Raw genomic sequence first — 22,769 nt, forward strand, 5'->3', positions numbered from 1 at the left:
CGGCTGCCCTGGAAAGTCTAAGTAGTTTTCGGCCTGCTGAGCTGATTTATGGTAACTACAGCTGACAACTCAGTTGGGCTAGGTGTTCAGCCTATGGCCTCCTGATTGCACTACGTATCTGTGAACTTTCCAGAAAAGACCAGTTACCACTAGCATCCCTATTCTCTTTTGCTGGAGCTGGAATAACAAGTGATACAAGGATAGCCTGACTAAAATAAACCCTCAAACATGCTTCCCACCATGCCGGCCACAAACCCAGCTGACCACAGCATGAACACGATCCCTTTATGATGCCGGCGGCTTCCAGGATGGATAACTGCGCCTCCTGAGTTTCGACAGAGAGAAACAGCTAGGAGCCAGGACCTGGAGAGACTACACTAGTGATCTTCGACGTCCCGTAGCATCTTTTTTACCTATTTAAGACAGTCTCAACTGTTCTTGAGATTTGAACACAATACAGCTGATACAACCTTGCCACTTTCCTTTTGAATAGACTTTAATTGAGAGCGAAGTGAAAAATGCAGGTTACATTTTTAGTGTTATCATTGATACGTTGTAAGATCAACACCAAAACAGTGATGCATCTAACATTTATACATTTCCTAATTTTAGTTGTCAAAGAGCAAATCATTATCAGATATATATATTTACATAATTTCAAGCAACAGTAAATAATAAACACCCTCCTTTAAGCACACACATGCACACGCACATACACACACACACACCCAACCACCTTTAAACAATGGATTTCCTCACACTAGTGAGTCTCATTTTGTCACATACACCGGTAGACTCAGAGTTACTTAAGAACAGTCTTATCAATGGACATCCTGGACCAGCCCAATTTTCTCCTAGAATCACTTTAATTTTTACAACTTGAAGCCACATAACCAGCGTGGTCAGTACACTCTAAGGACACCCCAGATGATAAAAATGAATTCCACTTCTTTTGTGTGAGGACATATGCATGTCTCTGAAGATGCATGTGATTTACAACTCAAAAAAAGTCGAAAATACCACCAAAATCTCAGCTCTTCAAACACAGTTTCTTAACAGCACTGTGCTAAATGTTAACACCGAATTAGCTGAACGGAAGGATTCTTCTCGATATCTCTACAGAGGTACTGGTTAGTCCTGATGCTTTCTTCAGCTGCTTGGAACGCACAAGTTTTCAAAGCTGCCTGGTGGTGCTACATCCTGCCTTCCAGGTTAGCAGCCTGCCTAACCTCCGGAATGTCGGACGGGACTCACCCCCAGTGCCTTGCTCTCTGATTTATTTCTTGCTGTTAGTAAATGGAAACCATGACAAAGTTTACATTAGCAGACACATACACATGCCCTGGCCTATAAATATTCTATGATGGAAAATGGTACAATGACTCCATTCCTAGTGAAAAGGAGCATAAAAGGAGAGGGGCAGGGGGGGGGGGGGACATGATCCACAGTGGCTCTTCTTACAGTGGAAAATCCAGACCAAATGGCAGAGGTGGGCTTTTAACTAACCGGACATCGTTAGCCACTTCTCTCCAGGGCCTTGGAGTCAACTAAAAGCAAGCAAAGCAGAGCCCAACTCCTCCGGGCAAACCTGGTAGGATCCAGTCGTACAGGCATCTTGTCTCGGAAGCCGGATGAAGAAGATCACCTGCCATTTCCTTCTTAGAGAGGTGAGTGAGGAGGAATTCTAAAGTCAGATTTGAAAGTAGTTCACACACTGTCCTGCCTGGGACACAGAACTGTCCCCGGGTCGGACCCCCTCAAAGCGCCAGCTGGAGTTTGGTCATGTTTCTCTGGTGCATGTTGTGATGACGGACTAATTCGTCTGACCGGGCAAACTTTTTCTGACAACTGGGCCACCGACAGCTGAAGGGCTTTTCACCTGTTGACACAATTGCCAGTCAGAGACACTTGCAGTGGAGAGGCCGGGCACAAGTTCAACTATCAAAAGCCTGAGTTAAATCATCCCAAGGCACCCACTCTCGGTTCCCTCTAGCTCTTGCCCTAGGCTCACAAATCGGGCTCATCTCATGGGCAGCCTTGAAATGGAAGCCCCTCTGGGCCCTTAAGGATTACACTACTGTAGAAAGTATAAAATATTCCCTATGTCAGAGGCCTAGGGAAATGGCAGAGAAGGAAAAAGTCTAGTTAATCAGAGTGTCTGGGTAATTCATATGTAATCGAGGGGAAAACACTTGTTTTAACCTTTGCTGTTGGACTATTTTTTTTGTGAACTGCATACACGTTTCCCCTCGGCTGTCTTCACAGGGAATTGAGCTTAACTGGGCTGCGAAGAGTCAGGATCATCACCCTGGATATTACTGATTGGTTGTCCTCCAGTATTAGAGCTTGACTGTAACTTTAATATCTTTGTCCGTGTGGATATTTGGGGGGGGGCTGGGTATTTTAAAATAATTCATGGATACCAGTGTGCAGGATATTTGCTTCTTTTACCTTCAAGTGTTGCTGAGAGCTTAATCCCTGGTTCTAGGTGAGGCATGGTTTTCAGATTTTTAACAAGCCTGCCGTAAGATCGAGACCTCTCCATCTAAGGAGTTCTCAGAAGTTCCTTCCAAGCCTCATTCTGGATGAGGAGGATAATTAGCATTTATGAAATGCCTAATTTACGCCCAGCCTTGTTGGGTATCATCTACATACGCTATTTCTTGTGTTCCTTACAACAGCCTTGTAAGAGAAGCGTTGGTATCCCCATTCTAGAGAGGAGGCTAAACAGCTAGTGAGGGCAGACCCAAGCAGGATGTCCATCCAGGTCTATGCCAAAGCCCATGCGCTTGGCATTATCCGGCCTCCGAGGCCTGGCCCTAATGGGAATAGAGGCGTGGCTTTATCCTAAGTAAAAATGCCACAGGAGCCAATCTCTGTACCATCAGGGAGATCTTCCCAGGGTATCGCTGGCCCCCCACTTTGCCTCCTCTGAGAGCTAGTGGTTGGGACAAGCAGGGAGGAATGTCCCAGAGGAGGAGCTGTCCCAAGGTCACAAGGGGAGTGACCCAAGATAGGGTAAAAGCGTCTGCCAGTGACAAGGGCCATTTTGCGCATACGCAGGTATGTCCGGGGTTGGAGGACAAGGGGGTTGGGACACCAGGCATGATAACTTTCTCACCAATTTATGAGCTCAAGAATAAGAAAAAGAAGAAACTGGGCAGCCTGGGTGGCTCAGCGGTTTAGCGCTGCCTTCAGCCCAGAGTGGGATCCTGGGGACCCAGGATCGAGTCCCACTTCAGGCTCCCCGCATGGAGCCTGCTTCTCCCTCTGCCTGTGTCTCTGTGTCTCTCATGAATAAATAAAATCTTTAAAAAAATAAAAAAAATAAAAAGAAGAAACACCAGAGGCACCTGAGTAGAGCAAAAGAGATGCCCGTCCCACCAACTCTGGGGCACAGGTGCCTTGGCCCTGTCTGTAAACGCAGCCTATTTGGGCTGAGTCTGCAACTGCACGGGGGCTGGTGACCTCATGTTTTCCTTCACCTCCTGCTCACTGTTCCTCTGCTCTTCCCAATCTGGCTCCTGGCCCCCCACCTCCACCCCCAGCCGTGCTGTCAAAGGTCACCTTCTAATGGACTAAGCCCAACCCCTTCTCCTGGTGGTCATCACTTTCCTCAGTGTCTTGGTGGCACTCGGCTTTCCTGACCTTGGCTCTCTTCCTGATTCCTATCCTCCCTGGGCTGTAAGACAAACCTAGGCTCTCTCTCTTTCTCTCTCTCTTTCTCTCTCTCTCTCTCAAGAAGGAAGGCTGTGGGACACGGTGGGCTGGGAACAGAAGGAATTGGGTTTGCTACTTACAAGCTTTGGGACTGTAAACAAGTCATTTCATCACCTCAGTCTCCTCATCTCAGAAATGGGGATAAAACATGCCTACCCTTTTCTTACAAGGGTGTCACAAAGAGACAGCAAGATAACCCTAAGCCTCTTTCTACAGGTAGAAAATACACAACAAAGGTGGTGCCATTTTCATTATGAATCACACCAGGCTTGTGAAGAAGCAAGAAACATCCATCGACCAGTAAATAAATGTCCTATTCCCCTGTCTATACGAGTACAAAGGAAATAATATCCATCTGCTGATACGAGTCTAGCAGACACCATGTCTGCTCTGGGGACATCAACTTTTAGCACAGCAAGGATTCAACATCTCTGAAAATAGTGTCATGAAATGTGAGCTCTCCAAAAAATAAGTATTTGGCTTGGGAGAATTTCTGCTGTTTTTCTGTAAGGTTGATTATCATATCAAAACTGAGTGACACAATGTGAGGGAGCCAACTGGGAACAGCAGGGACCTAGCTCATCTCTTCCTTTCAAATTTGATGCTCACAGTAAGAGTTCTTTTCACACGTCCCTCCTCCAGCTTTATGGTTCCCCCCACCAATCCCTTCTGAAACAATATTATTATTTAAAGATAGCCATGCACTGTTCTTTCTCCCCACCCACTCTAAAGCCTGCTCAGAACTTCTACACTAATCTTTTTCCCCATCTCTCTCATCACAAACAACTTCATTCAACAACATTTTTTTAAAAAAATAATGAAAAATAAATGTGAAGAAAAGTTTACGCACTTGTTTTACCTGTATGAGTCCTGGTGTGGGTCTTCAGGTGGTCAGACCGGGAGAACTTTCGCTGACAAGTTTTACACTGGAATGGTTTCACACCTAAATGGACAGAGAAGGTCTAGCCGCAGCCCTAACAATGTGGGAGCATAACGAGGCCCACAGGGCCAGCTTCCTGGTGGCCGGAGGAGCCGGACGTTTCCAGGCACCTGTGATGATGTCTGCCTCGCCCGCAGGTTTCCCCAACACCCCAGGCCTGGTACAAACCACCTAATGCTGCAGTGTAATCCCTGAAGACCTGCTTCTGTCTGGGGAACAACTCTTCCCTAACCACAAACATCCAGCTTCCCACCAGTCTCAGCTGTGTCCAAGACTGAAAAAGTGAATCACACCCTACAAACCGGATTGTGTTCTCCACCACCCTGTTCTTTACCACTACTAGTGTATCATCAGCAAATTGCTAGCGGGATCCCACTGTTCTGTGGTTTGCAGGAGAAACAGGGGATGTTTCCTTTCCTTTTCTTTCTTTCTTTCTTTCTTTCTTTCTTTCTTTCTTTCTTTCTTTCTTTTCTTTCTTTTCTTTCTTTCTTTTTTCTTCTTTCCCTTAAGAAAAGGAAAATCTCTGGAGATTGGGGGGGCGGGGGGGAGGCACGATTATCGGGAAAAGCTAAGCAAATGGCTAACCCTCTCACATCCATATTCAACCGCAAAGAGAATCACGAAATCAAGTGCGACCCAAGAGAATGTACTGGCAGCAATGAGAAGCGAGCCTACAAACCTGTGTGTCTCCTTTGGTGTCTTTTGAGCTGGTCTGAACGAGAAAACCTTCGTTCACAGTCCTTGAAGTCACACTGGTACGGTTTCTCACCTTGGGGAAGACACATATTCCATTTGAAAATGATGCCAGAAATGGGGATCTCATTAAAGCCGAGCTCTCCTCCTGGGACCGTGGGATCCCCAAACGCCTAAGGCACTCTGGCAGACCTCGTCAGGGGGGTGCTGCCGACAGCAACGAGAGGCTAAGGGCCCTCCTGTGCGCAGGCTCCTGGCCAGTGGGTGTACAAGAGAGGACTGGGTGGATGAGGATGGTCCCTAACCTCTGGGTTGTGAGTAGACGGGAGCTCAGGTTCTGAAGTCTCACTAGGGTCACATCCAGCTCTGCCACTTAAAGCTCTGGGCAGGTGCCATTTCCTTGTTGAGAAATGGGGCCCCAAATCTCACAACTTCAAAGGATTTACGAACAGACGAAACCAGGCCATCCACATTAAGGGCTTAGCCCAGGGTCTGGCACAGAGGCACTGCTCCAAAAACACTGGTAGAGAATCTTTAGACAAATAATAAACCAAAGAAGTCTTAACTCTCAAACGGAGTTGGGAGGCAATTCTGGGATGGATACGCCTTGGAGCTGGCCCCATGAAATAAGTGTCCTATGTTCCATGGCGTAAAGATGTGATGTTCTCTGCTACTGACTTCTCATCCCTGAATCAAGCATAAACAGCGCCATGGTTGTGAGACACTCAAGTTAAACCAGGAACCAAAATAGTTAGGAAGGTTTTGGTATCCTTTTATCCGAGAGTAGTCAGGAGTGGGATTACACAACTTTCTGCCTCAGAATGGAGAAGCCCCACCCCTATGCTTGCTGGAGAAAATTCAGCCATGAGTGCAACTGAGCAACCTTGGGCCTTCCCACCTTCTTATGAGAACTCTGAGTCACCAGTATTCTGGGATGGAGAGCAAACTATTTGAGGCCAGTTGTTCTTTCTGCTGCAAGGCATTCCCTAGTTGCCTTTCCGGCCTCATACCCTCCTCTATTTCCCTGATAAATCTGTATTCCCGCTATACCAGAGCTCAGCATTCCCCAAACTGCCTTGCAGTTCGCTCACACCAAATGCCCTTTGTCCCTATCTCCACATTTTCCTCCCACAAAAAAAGTCTACTGTATGTCTCTCACCAATGCCACCTGCTTCCTCTGCATATGCCTTCTTGGACATTTCATGTTCAGACTGAAAGCCCTTCCTTGCCTCAGTACGGGATTTGTTCCGGAATATCTAACATTGTAGGCTACGTCCAGGGCTACCTTCCTCCGTGGGCTGGAAAATTCTGAGGGCAGGAGCCTTTCCTTAACTTTGTATTTATATCTGGCTCAGTGCCTTACATTCCACCAATCCTACTCGGTCTAATTTCTTTTCTCTGCCTTTCTGCTTCTGCTCCTTCTTTACTTCCTCTACTGCACTCTACCAACCCTTGGATGGTTAGCCAAGCCCTTCCTCCTTCTGGGATGATTTTAGCTCACACCAGCAACTCTTCTTGGCTCCTCCAGCCTCGGGTTTAGTACACTGTCATTACTCTCGTGACCCCTTTTCGTTTGTATGTATCCTAGCTCCAAAACAGACTATCAACTCTTTGAGAAGGGGGTTTGTGAATTGGAGTTAAAAGGTATGAATTTGGGCTCTGCTTCCACTATACCCTATCCACCTGGTAACTGGTCAGTGCCTGAGGATTAAATGAAATAATTAATGTAGATAGTCTGGCACCTAAGAGATATTTTATATAAAAGTACTTAATAGAATAGTCTTACTATTATCATACGTAGATAAAAAATGATCGCACTGTTTCAAGAAAAGGGCTGCAGGACTGTGAAATACCAGGCTCCTCTCCTTGTCTTCTGGAAAGAAGAGCTTCTTAAAACCTCCAGCAGGTCTGGGGGTCTTGGCTATCTTGTCCACTGCTTCCCCTTCACACAGACCTCTCCCCCTCACTGCTTGTTAAGTGCCTCTTCTCCATCAAAGGTTTCTAAAACCGTATTTCCTTCACTGTATTCCCTTGCGTTTCTCCAGCCACAGTTTTACTTTATTATTTTCTTTATAACCTTTACAGACACTTTTCAAAGGATCCCATTTGGGGAACCATGTAAAAATATAATGGGCCTCTAGGTGTCTCATCTTTAGCCTCAAAGCATGTGGTCTACTGAGTGCAAACTCAGGTTTATAAGAGAACTGCATCCTCCAGACACAACTTAGCAAAGTTCAACGATCCAGAGAGATCTAAACGTGGCTCACTCTCCTTTTCAGCTTCTCCAAAGCAAAATAAGCAGTAATAACAAAATAGTAAGGGTAATTATAATAATGAAACTGTCTTTCCAGTTACCAAAGACAACAACAAATAAACAAACAAAAAACCCCAGCACCGGCTCCCCTTTAGGAAAGCCTGTGTTTTGCACTGCTTCCCTGCAATGGAGACCCAACTACGCTCCCATTCAGTGCCCACAAGGCCAAGAGCAAATGTTTGTGAAATAGCTGTTTATACTCAATGTGGCCAACAACCAGACAAGGCCAATTCTCTTTCCTAGAAGAAGGCAGATCTCATGACCTGTGGGAAAATCCAGTTTTCCTTGATACATCCATCATCAAAAATCATCTTTCTTTTTTTAAGATTGAAAACAAAAATTAAACCAAATCCATTTTCCCATTCCTATCTGGTTGGTTATTACTAACCCAAGCAATCCATCCCGTTTTTCTTTGGGCCATGTCTCTCCTTAAGTCTTACTGACCTTGCCCATCAATCTCTCAAAACCGTCTGATTACCAAGCTCCCAGAACAGGTCCTCTCTCTTTAGAGATGCTACTAGGATTCTAATAGTTACACCACTGTTTATTCAGACCTATAGACATAGGCTACTATACTGGGTGCTTCACATCTAATGCCTTTAATTTAATTTAATTTTTTAAGTTTTTATTAATTTATTCATGAGAGACACAGAGAGAGGCAGAGACATAGGCAGAGGGAGAAGCAGGCTCCATGCAGAGAGCCTGATGCAGGACTCAATCCCAGGACCCCAGAATCATGACCTGAGCCAAAGGCAGAGACAACCACTGAGTCATCCAGGGCGCCCCTAATTTAATTTGGTATTAAAAGTTAATCTAGGGAAGCCCTGGTGGCTCAGTGGTTTAGCGCTGCCTTCAGCCCAGGGCGTGATCCTGGAGACCCGGGATCAAGCCCCACGCTGGGCTCCCTGCATGGAGCCTGCTTCTCCCTCTGCCTGTGTCTCTGAATCTGTGTGTGTGTGTGTGTGTGTGTGTGTCTCATGAATAAATGAATGAAATCTTTTTAAAAATTAAAAATAAAAGTTAATCTAGTCTTGAGGCACCTGGGTGGCTCAGTCAGTTAACTGTCCAACTCTTAATTTCAGCTCAGGTCATGATCTCAGGTGGTGCAATCAAGCCCCACATCAGGCTCCACACTCAGTGTGGAGTCTGTGGGAGATTGTCTCTCTCTCTGCCTCTGCCCCTCCCCGGCTCTTTCTCTCAAAAAAAAAAAAAAATCTAGTCTTAACTATGGTTTAAGGCAGGTATTATCACCTCCATTTTCCTTGAGACAAAATGAAATCCAGAGAGAGGTTAAGTAACTTGCTCAAGGTCTCACCACTTGATCATGAAGCCAGACTTCTAACACAAGCAAGTCTCTTCAGTTCTGTGGAATTCTCTCTCCACCACTCTCCTCTGCTCTTCCTGAAAACAGTTTACTGAATTCTTTATTGAAGGATGGACAGTCAGGATACAAAGTTCCCCACAGCCTTTTTTTTTTTTTTTAATCACATCGGCCAGACCTTTCAAAGCATTACCGACTATCAATCCAAGAAATTTTCCATGTCCTTAGTGGTGTGCCAGCCAAGAGCAGGAGTTCTTGAACCACCTTGCCCAAAGGCCACTGGAAAAGAGGCTGGACGGTGGACACACTTACCAGTGTGCTTCCGGCTGTGCATCTGTAAGTGTGACAGCTTAAAGTATCTCTTATTGCAGCCCGGGTAAGCACACATGAAGGGGCGTTTCTCACTGGTCTCAGATGCTGACCGGACAAGAGTCGGGGCAACTCCAGGCACACGTCGCACATCCTGCAGGCAGAGTGTGAGAGAAATGGAGACTTTAAGCCACATGTGGATATTCATGTCAGTCCTAGGGAAAGTGAGCTTTAGAATATACCCAGAGAAAGGATGACAGATATAAGATCTAAAACCACTCCCATCCACACCCCAGATGCCCACAGCAGACATCACTAATGGATGACAGATCAGGACGTTCTATTGTGCAGCACCCCAATGTCATTACTACTGATCAACCAGAGCTGCTACTTCACTGAAGTCTGTTTGGGGTTGCTGATCCAGAGGATCTGGAAAAGAAATGCTGGGGACTCCAAGAGCTTCCAAGCCATTCTGTATCTCAGCTTCTCCACTTGAGGCAGTGAGGTCTGGAAATTCCAAGTCCCAGATTCTATTTCCTTCCACTTGGATGCACCGGCACATGATCTCAGGCCCAATCTGCCATGTGCGGATAAGCCCTTATTAGAGAAAGATATGGGATCCTCAATGAACCCCAAACTGACCAGACTTTCCATATGGGAATAAATGACAAGGAAGGAGGGACCCCTGGGAATTGGGGGTTTTCTCTGTGATGGGGCTGAAACCACCAGGGCTAATGGTGTAACCAGTGTAATCGCTTAGTAGTAACACCAGAAAACATTGGGTCTGCCTTCCAGGCACTTTCCATCCTTCACTGTTGATTCCCTTTATCTATGGGAGTGGGTATGTGTATGGTCAGTTCTTTATGACAAGGTACTAAGGGGACACGGTGAGGCAAACTCTCCTTCCTGCTCTCAGGATCAACGACTCATAGATGGGTGAACTGAGAGTGCCCGAGGGGCCACCGAATCCTCCTCAGTCTCTTCCAGATGTGCAAGTCAAGACCAAAGAGCATACCCATGTTTGTGTTAAGACCTGGAACTGCCTCTGAGCTTAGCGGTGTCCCTGCCCTGTGCATCTTCCACACCATGCTTACGTTCTAGATTCTACTTCACACTGCCTTGCACTGTGAGATCTTCTTTGAAGAATAAGTACTAAAGTGACATACACATTGCTGTTGATAGGCCACAGTGTCTCAAGGCAAACAGTGGCAAAATTAAATGGTGAGCCAGCTGTGTTTGATTGTCAGACTCTAGGAGAAAACGAGTAGGTAGTGAAACAACACCTGTTAGGTCTGGAGTCTATCAGCAGCCATGACAGTGAGTCTGACAAATGGCTTGGTGGAGATGAAGGCAAAAGGAGCTTTTTTCATTTCCTTTAATTCAATCTATATGTGGCACACACAGCAATGGGATATAAAATCGAGTTGTCAGTCAGTCAAGGATCCTGGTGGAAGATGGTATTTTTTGGAGGAGAGACCAGGATGACTCTTCATGGTACCTCCATCAGATTTTATATTTCTGTAACCCTCACCTTTATTCTCACACTTGGAAGGTTTGGGTTGAGGGAGCACACTGTTCAATCACCACGCTGCTTCTGAAGACATCAATCAGAACCTCTCAGAGCTACCTGCCCCACACATCATGTGGACACCCAGCTCACACACCACTTATTTCTAGGGTACTGACTATTCTGGTGAAAGTACCACTGATGTCACTTGTGTTACAGCCACTGAGTCACAAGTCAAAGTCACAAATGCACACCCTTGGTACCTGCGTGTGGTTCTGACCTCCCAAAAGAGGCTCCGCTGAGGTGGCCTGCCATTGACTTCCCCAAATTCTCCAAAATGTTTACTTTTTCACTTTACTTTCCTCACTCTCCTTGAAGCCCTTCTCCCCCAAACTGTTCACAGCCCTCTGTCTCCCTAAGAAGCAATGCAACATGGTGGTTAAAAACAGGGGTTCTGGGCACACCTCGGTGGCTCAGTGGTTGAGCATCTGCCTTTGGCTCAGGTCATGATCCCAGGTCCTCGGGTCAAGTCCCACATCGGGCTCCCCGTGGGGAGCCTGCTTATCTGTGTCTCTCATGAATAAATAAATCTTAAAAAAAGAAAAAAAAAGAAAAACAAAAACAGGGGTTCCAGAATCAGACAAGACTTGTGTTTAACTAGTTATGTGACTGTGGACAAGTCACTCATCTTCTCTGGAATTCAGTTTCCTCATCCATAAAATGGACATGATGGACCCAGCTGTTAAGATGCACTGAGGATTAACTGGAAAAATAAAATATAGACATGGAAGAAACTTCAGTGCATATTGCTAAGTGACAGAGGGCAGTCTGAAGAAGCTGCATGGTGTGTGATTCCAGCCATAGGGCATTCTGGTAAAAGGCGAAACTGCAGAGTCAGTAAAAAGGTCAGTAGTCCTTTGGGAAGGTGAGAGGGCGGGGAGAGGTGAATAGGTGGACATGGGCATTTTTGTTTTCCAATTGTGAAACTATTCTGTACTAGAATGTGCAGGTCGATACGTGGAATTGTGCATTTAAAGAAAACCCATGGAACTGCACAACACAAGAAATCAACCCTAACATAAACTATGGACTTTCATTAACAATAATGTATCAAAAAGGAACCTTAGGACAAACTGGTAGTTGTGCTGGCAACTTAACTCTTAAATGATTCAGAAATAAGTTATATATACATAAAGAATAATAAAGTGAATGTGGTAAGCTATTAGCAATGAGGAATCTGAATGCAGGTAGCATATCTACTATTTTTAGACTTTTCTGTAAATTTGAAATTATTTCAACTTATACTGAAGTTAAAATGTAAAGATGAAATAGGCATGTTGAGGCAAAAAAGTACAGAGAATAGATTAGCTCTACTATGAATTAAATTATCTTGAAATCTGGAAAAAAAAACAATAATGTATTTTTTTAAAAAAAGGATCAATACCAGCTTATCAACTGTAATAGTGTAGTATACGGAGGCAAGATAATAACAGGGAGGAGAGGGAAGAGGAGGGATATGGGGACTCTTTGTATTTTCTGCAGTTTTTCCCTAAACCCAAAACTGATTTAAGAAATTAAATCTGGGGCAGCCTGGGTGGCTCAGCAGTTTAGCGTCGCCTTCAGCCCAGGGCGTGATCCTGAAGACCCGGGATCGAGTCCCACGTCGGGCTCCCTGCTCGGAGCCTGCTTCTCCCCCTGCCTGTGTCTCTGCCTCTCTCTCTCTCTGTGTGTCTCTCATGAATAAATAAATAAAATCTTAAAAAAAAAAAGAAATTACATTTGTTAAGAGAAAAAGCCCATATATAAAATTCAGCACAGTGCCTGGCATGCAGAAAGCGTCCAGCAGCAACAAGGTAGTGCCGTTATTGTCATTATTTATTATTACTAGTGGAACACTTGGCAAGATCAGAGTCAGCTTCGGGCACCTGACGATGCAGACCAAGTCCAGGGTCCGCTCAGGAAGCCAAGGGTCCAGGTCACCCGTTCCAAGAACTGCATGGCCCACCGGGAAAGGTGAATTAAGCGGTGGACGGGGGAAGGGATGGGATTCCACCAGGAGCTTCTTGGGCTGAGCCAGGGACGTGGCTGTGGTCACAATGACCCACCTGGAGAGGAGGCTGCCCTCTGCCCCGGGGGAAGAGCAGAGGTCCCTATCGTCAGAGGGGCCTGTGATGAGGACAGACTTACCTGGCTGAATGGCCATCAGCAAGGAAGCAAAAGGCTGCTGAGAAGGGAAGGAGGCACTGAGGTCCCCGCCCAGTGATACCCCCCGAGGTCTCACCTGAATGCCCCTGAAGACGCCGTGCGTGTGTATTCTGTACTGGGCGCCGCACAGGATGGGCGTTGTGTGGTTGTCACTCTCATACCCCGTGCCGTGGCTGCAAACACAAAGAACGGACAGCAAGGCTCAGAGGGGTCCGCAGGTGCCATCTGGAAATGTGCATCGGCACCAGAAAGAAGGTCTTTAAAAGGCTCACGGGACAACAACAGTTGGTTGTCTGCATCCCTCCACCTGGGCTGTTCTGGAAACAGGACCCTGTGCGGGGCAGGGCCGCTCAACCCTGGGGTCACCACCACGCAGCCCGCCCTACGCTCAGGTTCTCACTGGCCGGCCTTCTGGGTCTCTGCCTCTCCGACAGGCTGGGAAAAGTCACAGGGGCAGGATTTCATCCCCAGCAAGTTGTTTACCCTCTAGCCAGCCGAACTGACAGCTGCGAATATCTCAGGAATGAGCAGATACCTCAAGTTTCACATTAAGTGCAATGGATTTTTGTCGGCACCTCATGACTCAGTTTTTACCAGATAGCACGGAGAAAGTGATGACACAGAAGAAATGTCACATTCTCAGACGTGGGGATTACACATCTGTGGCCCTGCTCCACTTAACCTACAGATCAGTTTTCCAGATCGACTTAACTCTTTGCAGCCAACCGGTGCCACCACTGGACACTGGATAATCCTACCCAGCGTTGGAGTGGCTGGTCCTCTAGCTGGTGCTCAGGTTGATCCTGGACAGCTTGCGAGGGCTGAGGGATGTGGATTGCTGAAGAGAATACCTCGGAGGCAGTGAATCCTCTAAAAGTATTCTCTCCTTTAGGTAAAAGCTGGTATCTATTCTGCAGTTATTTTACTTCCAAATGAGGCAGAGCAAGGATTCTTATCTGCATGGGAAGCACGGTATAATCGCATCTAGAATCAGCACAGGGAGCTCTTATGAAATGCCTCCGTAAAATGGTGCAGCTGCTTTGGAAAATGTCTGGCAGTTCCTCAAAAGATGAGACCTAAAGTTACAATACGACCCAGGAATCCTACTTCTAGGTATATTCCCAGGAGAAACGAAAACCTGTATCTGCACATCAACTTGTACACATTGTTCATGAGCAGCATTATTCGTAATAGCCAATAAGTGGAACCAACCCAAATGCCCATCAGCTGATGAACGGATGAACGAATTATAGTATATTCATAAAAGGGGACATTATTTGGCAATAAAGAGGTAGGAAGTACTGATACATGATGATGTGGGCAAACCCTGACAACAGGGGAGTGAAAGAAGTCGGCCACAGAGGACACACCTACTGTGTGATTCCATTTAACCGAAACGTCCAGAAAGCGCAAATTATGTAGAGACAGAAAGTGGATTGGGGATCGGCTGCCTAGGACCCGTGAAGTTGGGGGAACGGGGGAGTGACTGCTGAGAATGTCCTAAAGTTGTGGGAATGGTCGTACAACTCTGCGAATATACTAAAAACCACTGATCTGTATACTCCAAACTGACAGTATGTGGAATTTATAAAGCTGCTTTACAAAATTAACTCTGGGGAATAATGGGTTCCTTCCATGCACGATTGTTTTTTGTTTGTTTGTTTGTTTTTTGGTTTGGTTTGGTTTGGTTTGGTTTGGTTTGGTTTTCTCAAGCCTCCAGGTGTCACTAACTTGCTGTCAGGGCCGAGAACCTCCACCCTCTGCCTCTGTTCCTCTAGAGAGGCCAGGGGTCCCAGTGCAGGAAGCAGGTAGCTTGGCTGCTCAGCCCACTCCATAGTGTGGGGAAACCCTGGGGCCGGCTCCACCTCCCACTTCCCCAGGGGAGACAATTCCTGGAGGGGAAGGCTGTGTGCCAGGACAACTGACATGTCCACACGTCCCATGGCCACAGCAGCTATGGGATGCATCACATTTAATTCTGGCTCCAAGCTTTCTAGAAAGAATCGCCTGTCTCCCTTGCAGAGATCAGTGACAGCAGTTTGGGGAACTCGGTGGCAGTTCTGCTCCCTTTAACCTACTACACTTCATCTCTACATCCTCCAGGTGATTTTTGACATATCTGGGGGGCAGGGTCCCAAAGAGCCAAGCCAGGGTTAAATGCGCAAAAATTGGGAAGAAATGCCAAATCCAGATAACATCTGCCTCTCTGAACCATACAAGGTACTTGCCCAGAAAGAGGCCAGGTCTGCCTTACAATTATGCTACAGAGACAGTGGGGGTGTAAGAGCTGATGACAGTGGCGTGTGGTAGCAGAGAGAGGACAAGGCAAGAATGACACCGCCAGAACATTCTGCCTTGAGGGCTGTGAAGACATGCTGCCTCTGCTTGCTTTAGTCCTCTGCATGGAGCCAGAAGGTGACATGTTTTCTAAGGCTGAGGGATCTCTAGGGACACAACAGAAATCTGAATTATTTTAAAGGGGAAGAATTAGGGATCTCTAGCCTTGGCAGCTATTCTCCGGATTTGATATTACTTGGGTTCCTGGAGGGCATAGGTAACAGACTTTCCTCAAAATACTTGTCCCAGGAAATGAGGCGCCGCACTACTCAAAGGTAATGACATGATCCTCAGAGCCAGATGCAACCAACACACTAAAGAAGCACCCAGAAACAAGACTGTACCTGCCAAACACGCCCCTAGGTTCTCCTATCAGGTCTGTGAACAAAAACTACAGCTGGGCCTGCCGGCTGGCTTTGATGTCTCCAAAAGACAAACACATCAGTGCAATTCCACGCTGAGGAAACCCCGCAACCCAACGTTCTTCCCAACGTGGTCTGCCCAGAACACTGAGTACAACACATAGGCATCCTGGTGTCTGCCAGGACGGCTGACATGTCCACACGTCCCACAGCCACAGCAGCTGGAGGGTGAGTAAGCTGCTCTCTGGATAAGTAAAGGAAAGCAGATCAGTGGTCTTGGGACCATATACTAACATGTGGCGAAGGCATCTACTCCAACCCTCATTTGAAAGCTCCTGGAGCTCATCTTCAACAGTTGGACAATACAACTGGTGGTAAGTTTTTAGGGCAGCCCACTCCAGTTGGGGGAGTGCTTTAATTGTGAGGAAAGGCCTTTCTAGGCCAAGCTGAAATCTGCCTCCTCCCCTCTGTCTTCTGGAGAACCAGAGTATTCGTGTTTTACAGCCACCTGTATATCTCCTCTGCTCTGCAGTAAACTCGGCCTCAAAGACAGAGACCAACCTGCTCCTCTGTATCCTCTCAGCTCAGAGACCAAAGTAAGGTGCACAGCCTGTAAATGTTCCATGAGAAGGACTGAAGCTAACTCCTCTTCCACACGACGGCCCTTCAGGTATTGGAAGACAGCTTTCCAGGGCACAGAGCTGCAGTTCTCTCAGTGATTACAACACACACTGGTGTCTGATTCCTTTCCCATCCATATCATCCTCTTCTTGATTCCCTTCCTTTGTTAACTCTCTCTCAACTTTTGGGCTTAAAATGGATCCTAGTGGCCCCAGAAGAGTGCTACTATAAGGGAGGGGGGAAGGAGGGCCATCCATAAACACAAAAATCTTAAGAATTGAGGAATTTGCATAAGTGCATAAGACCAAAGAGTACATGCCTCACCCAAGGGATTCCATCGCATTGTTCAAAACCAGTATCCAGTCAAACACAACACAATGCATTAGGCTCACAGGCTGTCAGGGCTCCACGAACACATCTAAGAGCATATCACTTTGTAGCACACAGGTCACAGTGGTCTTCCCCAGTCAAATAGAATCCTCAGCGTCCAAGAAAGCATGAACTGCAATTAAGGCATGTATCTCCAACCCTGCGCTTGAACATGACTTCTTTAACTGCAGTTCAAGACTACACATCCTTCTTACTTAATTTATTTTTTTTACATTTTTAAAATTTAAATTCAATTTGCCAACATGTAACACCCCGTGCTCATCCCATCAAGTGCCCGTCACCCAGTTAAAAATGTCACATTTACCCTTTAAATTCCATTTCATTTCTTTTAGCAAGTCATTCCCAACCGTTGAAATCTTTTTTGACTCAATTTAGCTTCCAAAATATTTGCTTTCCATCCCATTTCGTATCATCTCCACCTTTGGAAACCATCTTTTCTGTGTTGCTATTTTTTTTAAATGCTGTTGTGGGGAACTATTATATTTACAATACACGTAATTGTTCTCTAGTATTCAGGATGTGACCAGATTCTAGAAGGTCTCTCTCTGTGGCAACCTGGGGGAAGCCATCATAGAGAATTTAGTCATTTTGATGGGCAAATATCATCAGCAGAGGTTCATCTGAAACAAAATGGCTCAGGATGATGACAGCTGCCCTTGGAACAATAGCCACTGTTAATACCAAACTATTAGCTTAGATGGTCAAGGAAAACCAAGCTCTTCCTCCAAGAGAATTATACTGAAAAAGTTCCAGGGACTATGCTTCAGATTTCTACCCCAAGGGAGATCTGGGTCTCTTGATTGCTCGGTGAATTAAGCGAGTGAAGGAAGAATTCTTAGAGGTCTAGAGCCAAAAAGCCTTCTAAGAAGGGCAAGGAGCTACCACCCAGTGAAGAGGTTTCTGGGGCCAAAGATGTACTTTCCAAATAAATCAATCATAAAGCCCTGGATAGTTGGGGAGTAAAAATTTATCATGACCCAGAGACAAGAGTGTTATCATTCATGGAGCAGCCCTAGAGTGGAGTATGAATCCCAAATCTGCCTTAGGGTAGAAATGTTTGCAGTGGGTAGATCTACCTTCCAACTCAGATAATGAGGAGGAAAGTAAGGACTGTGCTCTTCCAGCCAAGGACTGGTAATTATATGAACCCAGTGTTGCCAAATCTTTCCATTTTCCAGAAAAGTCAGAAATCAATATTTTTATATGAGATCACTTCAGCTTTAAATTCTGGCAAATGGAGCACCTTGGTGGCTCAGTCAAGTCTCTTGATTTTGGCTCTGGTTATGGTCTCGGGATCATGAGATCAACCCTGCATCAGGCTCCATGCTCAGCAAGGAATCTACTGGAAGGATGCTCTCCCTTTGGCCTTCCTACCCATTCTCTCTCTCTCTGTCTCTGTCTCTCTCTCCCCTCAATCAATCAACTAAAAATTCTGGCAAATAATTGAGATTTTATAGAATCACTGTCAGGTCAGACAAAATATCTCTGGCCTAAGGGCCACCAGTTTGCAACCTCAGCTTTAAAGGTTATGCAAGGAATTTTAAGTTACAAACTGGATAATTTTGTCTTGATTTTGTTGTCTCCTGCCACATGGCAACAAAGTAGAGTGGGGATATATTTAATTCTTTGAAAACTGAGTATTAGAACTCTTTAAACCCTTGAACACTGAAAAAGAAGCTGTACTAGTACAGCAGACATGGCCAATGCCACTAGGCCAAAATCCAGAGGCACTTTTCATCTACAGGGATCAGTGTTTCACCTCTAAATTTCATGGGCCCAGTTGCTGGTAGGTTTAAACATTGAAGCTTTAGGCAGGAAAGTGCAAATCCCAGCATATCGGTTTTCTACAGCTGCTGCAACAAATTATCACAAACCTGGAGGCTTAAGACATAAATACATTCCCTTAGAATTCTGGAGATCAGAAGTCTAAAAATCAGCCTCCCTGTCCTAAAGTCAAGGTGTGAGCAGGGCTATTTTCTTCTGGAGGCCAAGGAGAAAATCTCTTTGTCTTGCCCAGTTTCTAGGACTTGCTTGCATTCCTTGGTCCTTTCTTCACATTACTCTGTCCTCTTGCTTCCTTTGTCACATCTTCTACAACTCCTCTGTTGTCAAATCTCCCCTGTGTCTTCTTCTTATAAAGGCACTTATTATGTTTTATGTTTAGGGCCTGCCCAGATAATTCAGGATAATCTTCCACTTCAAGATCCTTAACTTAATCATACCTGCACAGTCCCTTGAGCTACACAAGGTATCATTCACAAGCTCCAAGAATTAGGACTGAGATATCTTTCGGGGTCATTATTCAATCTACTATACCAAGAGAACCAGATTTATTCAGTTTCTTGCAGATGCATTTTAAAGAGTTAAATTAATCTGAGTTCTTTATCTCCAGATTAATCTATAAGACTAGTCCAAAAGAGACACGACAAACACCTCCCCATCAGAACTTCATAACATAAAATGAGACTAGGTAAGTAAAGCGCACTGTTCAGCACATGGTATGCCCTCAATAAATGTTCACTATTACTTAATTAGTAAGATCTTCATTCTACAGCAAAGGATATGGAAATTTAAGAAGACACTGAGTTATCTGCCCAAAGTCAGACTGATGGGGTTTGAATGCAGGTCAGTCCAGCTCTCTTCCTTCAAAACTAGCTCGACAATCCGAGTGGTATAACCCCAGCCTGGGTTCACTTCTATCATCAAGACACTTGACTAATCCCCAGCTATTTTCTCCAGTGGTATGAATGAAATTAGACTTGCTGAAGGTTTAAAAATGTCGTGGGAGTGGGTAGGATAAGATAAGGGGAGCAGTCAGGAGGAGCAAGTTCAAGACACTCACTTTTCAGTACACTCCAGCTTCTGCTCTGAGGCACAATATTTATTTTGGTACAAAGCAAGCACAAAGCTAGCTGATAGAAGTGGCCTGCTTATATGCAACAAAGCAACCAAAACTGAGCATCATTTTTACAAAAGGAAATTCTTTCCACCTAACTGGGAAAACAAAGTAAACAGAAACAGTTATCAGCAGACCATACACCTCATGGCTTCCTTCTTGGTGGTGGTGTGGACTATATGTTTTCCTAAATAGCTTTAAAATGCATAAATATATATCCTGAGAAAGTTTGCTTTTCCTAGACAGCTTTAAAATACATAAACATGTGTCCTTAGAAAGTTTGTGAAAAGAGAAAAATGTCCCTCATATAACACAAATTATGAGCTTTCTTCATGCTAAAACCTTTACATTGAGGTTTGGCCCAGAAAAAAAAAAAAAAAACTTAACATTAGAAGAGTAGCTTCTTTAGAAATGATTAATTTTGATATTCCACAGGCACAAGAAGATTAATAAAAAGGAATTGAGGTTTTACAGATGAGGAAAACCAGAGCTGCCCTGAAATCCCTTATCAACAGAGGAGGTTAAAAAAAAAAAAAAAAAAGAGAAAAAAAGAAAGAAAGAAAGAAGAAAGAAAGAAAGAAAGAAAGAAAGAAAGAAAGAAAGAGAAAGAAAGAAAGAAAAGAGGACTTTTGAAGGTAATTAGCATTTGATACAAATATTCAAAAAAGGAAAAACCTCCATCTGTGACTTCTCTCTCCTGCCTCTAGTCCTTGGCCAGGTGGGCATCCCCCCATCTTTACCTCGGTCTTCTCACCTCTGCAGAGTTTAATCAGGTTGAAGGAAAGCACCTGGGGAGACTTCAAAGTCTTGCATATGCAGAAAATGGAATTTACCCATCCACCCCTCTTCTCTGTCCATCCTTGATACTCAGGCTTATGAGATGCTTGAGTGCTTAATTCCTCTTGGTGTTGAAAATACACTTTGCCACAAGCCTTGAGAACCATCACCCCTGGCTAGTGTGCCACTTCTGAGGGAAAAGAGGACTGGAACCATGTTCAAAAAGTGTGCATCCTTAAAGGTTAAACACAAGAGATGGGGCTAAACACACCACTCTTGCTAAAATAAAATAAAATAAAATAAAAATAAAATAAAATCTAATCAAGCTTCCAGACCTAACTATGTATTTATAGGAACTACAGGGAATGGAGGCCCAAAGTTAAAAGACTATAAGAGGAAGCAATCTGCAGAATCCAGATTGTGAGATTTTCTACTGACCAACTGACTTGCTGTCTCTAACGTATCAGTAGCATGAGAAAGAATGTGTAGGTTTAAAAGCTTTACTGAATGAAAATCTAAGTTCCCTGTAGCCAAAGTATTTTCAGAACTCACTTTCATATCCACTTATAAGATCTAACTTGGGAAAATGAATACACAAGGAATTTTCTTTCTGTACATAGTCAGAGGTGATGGCAACCCAGCACGATCACTTGCAGCTCAACGTGAATGCTATTTGATTCTCTGTCTGAACGTGATGTGTTCAGGGCAATATTTAAATAAAATTCTGCACAAACATCCACAGCAATGTCATCTGGCCATCCTCTGTTCTTTTCGTAATTTCATCATTTAGAGTGGGAATATAGCAAATCAATGGGTATATCAAAGTCAAAGGGTTTTTTCTGTTCCTGAGAATATCCAAGTGATGCAGTTTCTTTTATGAATCCAGCGGAGAAACCAGAACTTAAAAAATGAAACAACCAAGTTAAATTTGATTGAGTTTTAAAAAAAACAAAAACAAAACTACAAGTAATGTCTGCAGTCTGATGATTCATGAGTATAAAATTTCCCCAGAAGTACAGTCTACAGAAAACAACCAGCTATTTTTTTTTTTTTGCTCAAAAAAATGTGTCTTCCTCCCCAACTCAGGTGTTTCATTTCAGTTCACATCTCAAGACAACGATGCATTTTTGACTTTTAACAAAAACCTAATCTATCTTGTGTCACTTTTCATTAAAGAGCATATTATAGAACTTTTAATGAACACTTTTCCCATGAGCATTAGAAAGAAGGCTTCTCCACTCCATCCCTCATTTACTTTCTCTCCAAGTTTCATACACCCCTATGGCATCCAGTTACAAAGTTATCTGGAGAGGAAGAGGGCTCATGCCACTTTTATTAACTTTGACTGATTTACTTATTTACCTATCTATTTATTTATTTATTATTATTTGGACAGAATCCAAAGCAGACTCCACGCTGAGCACAGAGCTTGACTGTAAGATCATGACCCGAGCTAAAACCAGGAGTCAGACACCTAATGGACTGAGCCACCCGGGCGCTCCCTGACTTTGGCTCTTTTAATTCTCTGTTGAGTATCTCTTTTCTGCCCATTCCACATCTATCCCACCTTCCTCTGGAAATATGGCCCTCCTCCTTTCCAGGGGACCACTTTTCTTCTACTCCTGCCCTCAGATTCCAGGGATGGACATATGCTCAGGACCTGGCCAATCAGATCACTGCATTCTCTAGCCACGTGACCCAGCCCGGGCCAGTCAGCGCCTTCTCTGGGCCTTTTGTTGGAAAAGAGCCAATAGAAGAGGTATCCTCCCTGTGAGCCTGTAGATGCCCAAAACCAAAGCTACTTTTTCCACAATGGCAAGAGCCTAAGAAGGCAGCCTGCACAGAAAACAGCAGAGACAAGAGACAATGAAACAGTATCCTAATGAGCCCCTGAATCCAGACCTGGGGTTTTAAAATACAATATAGGAAGTTACTAAATTTAAGTTTCCCCTTTGACCATGCCAGTTACAACTGGAGTTTTGCCACCTGCTGTAGAAAAAGTCTTAATTCACGCATAATCTAGCAGTTACCTAAAAGTCACTGGATTTATTTCCTTAGTGAATTTTCAAAATACAGAGTATCTATAAATGAGTACTGGTCCCTTCAAAGTATTACCTTCTGGAAGATGCATACTTGTTGTAGCAATGCTATCATTGGTATTCCTCTTTTGGAAGTTTCTCTATGGTCATGGCTCCTGTCTTCACGTCTCATGCAACCTGGTCATTGGCTGCTGTTCAACAGGGCACACAGACTGAGTGGCTGACAGCCTGACAACAATGCTTGTATAAATCAGTCCTTAGGAACCATTGAGCCTTCCTCAACACCTGAAATGGTACACAAACCTCCTCCAACTGACCCTTTCCCTGCTATTTAGCAC

The 22,769-nt window shown here is 44.7% G+C and overlaps 1 protein-coding gene across 14 annotated transcripts in view; it reads right to left on the reverse strand.

Moving 5' to 3' along the window:
• Window positions 1–478: 478 nt before the first annotated feature.
• Window positions 479–22,769, reverse strand: part of WT1 (WT1 transcription factor) — a 49,130-nt gene continuing 26,839 nt past the window's right edge. For 10 of the 14 annotated variants that reach the window (XM_077863470.1, XM_077863472.1, XM_077863469.1 and 7 more), the window contains 5 exons: window positions 13,086–13,182; window positions 9,301–9,451; window positions 5,340–5,429; window positions 4,571–4,663; window positions 479–1,879 (listed from right to left, as the gene is read on the reverse strand). In XM_077863470.1, coding sequence (XP_077719596.1) covers window positions 1,758–1,879; window positions 4,571–4,663; window positions 5,340–5,429; window positions 9,301–9,451; window positions 13,086–13,182 — 553 coding nt within the window. In that variant the 3' untranslated portion in view covers window positions 479–1,757. The remainder of the gene's footprint in view (window positions 1,880–4,570; window positions 4,664–5,339; window positions 5,430–9,300; window positions 9,452–13,085; window positions 13,183–22,769) is intronic. The other 4 variants (XM_077863474.1, XM_077863471.1, XM_077863468.1 and 1 more) reach the window with 1 other exon arrangement.

The sequence above is a fragment of the Canis aureus genome, chromosome 21 (genome assembly GCF_053574225.1).
Source record: "Canis aureus isolate CA01 chromosome 21, VMU_Caureus_v.1.0, whole genome shotgun sequence".
Taxonomy (NCBI): Eukaryota; Metazoa; Chordata; class Mammalia; order Carnivora; family Canidae; genus Canis; species Canis aureus.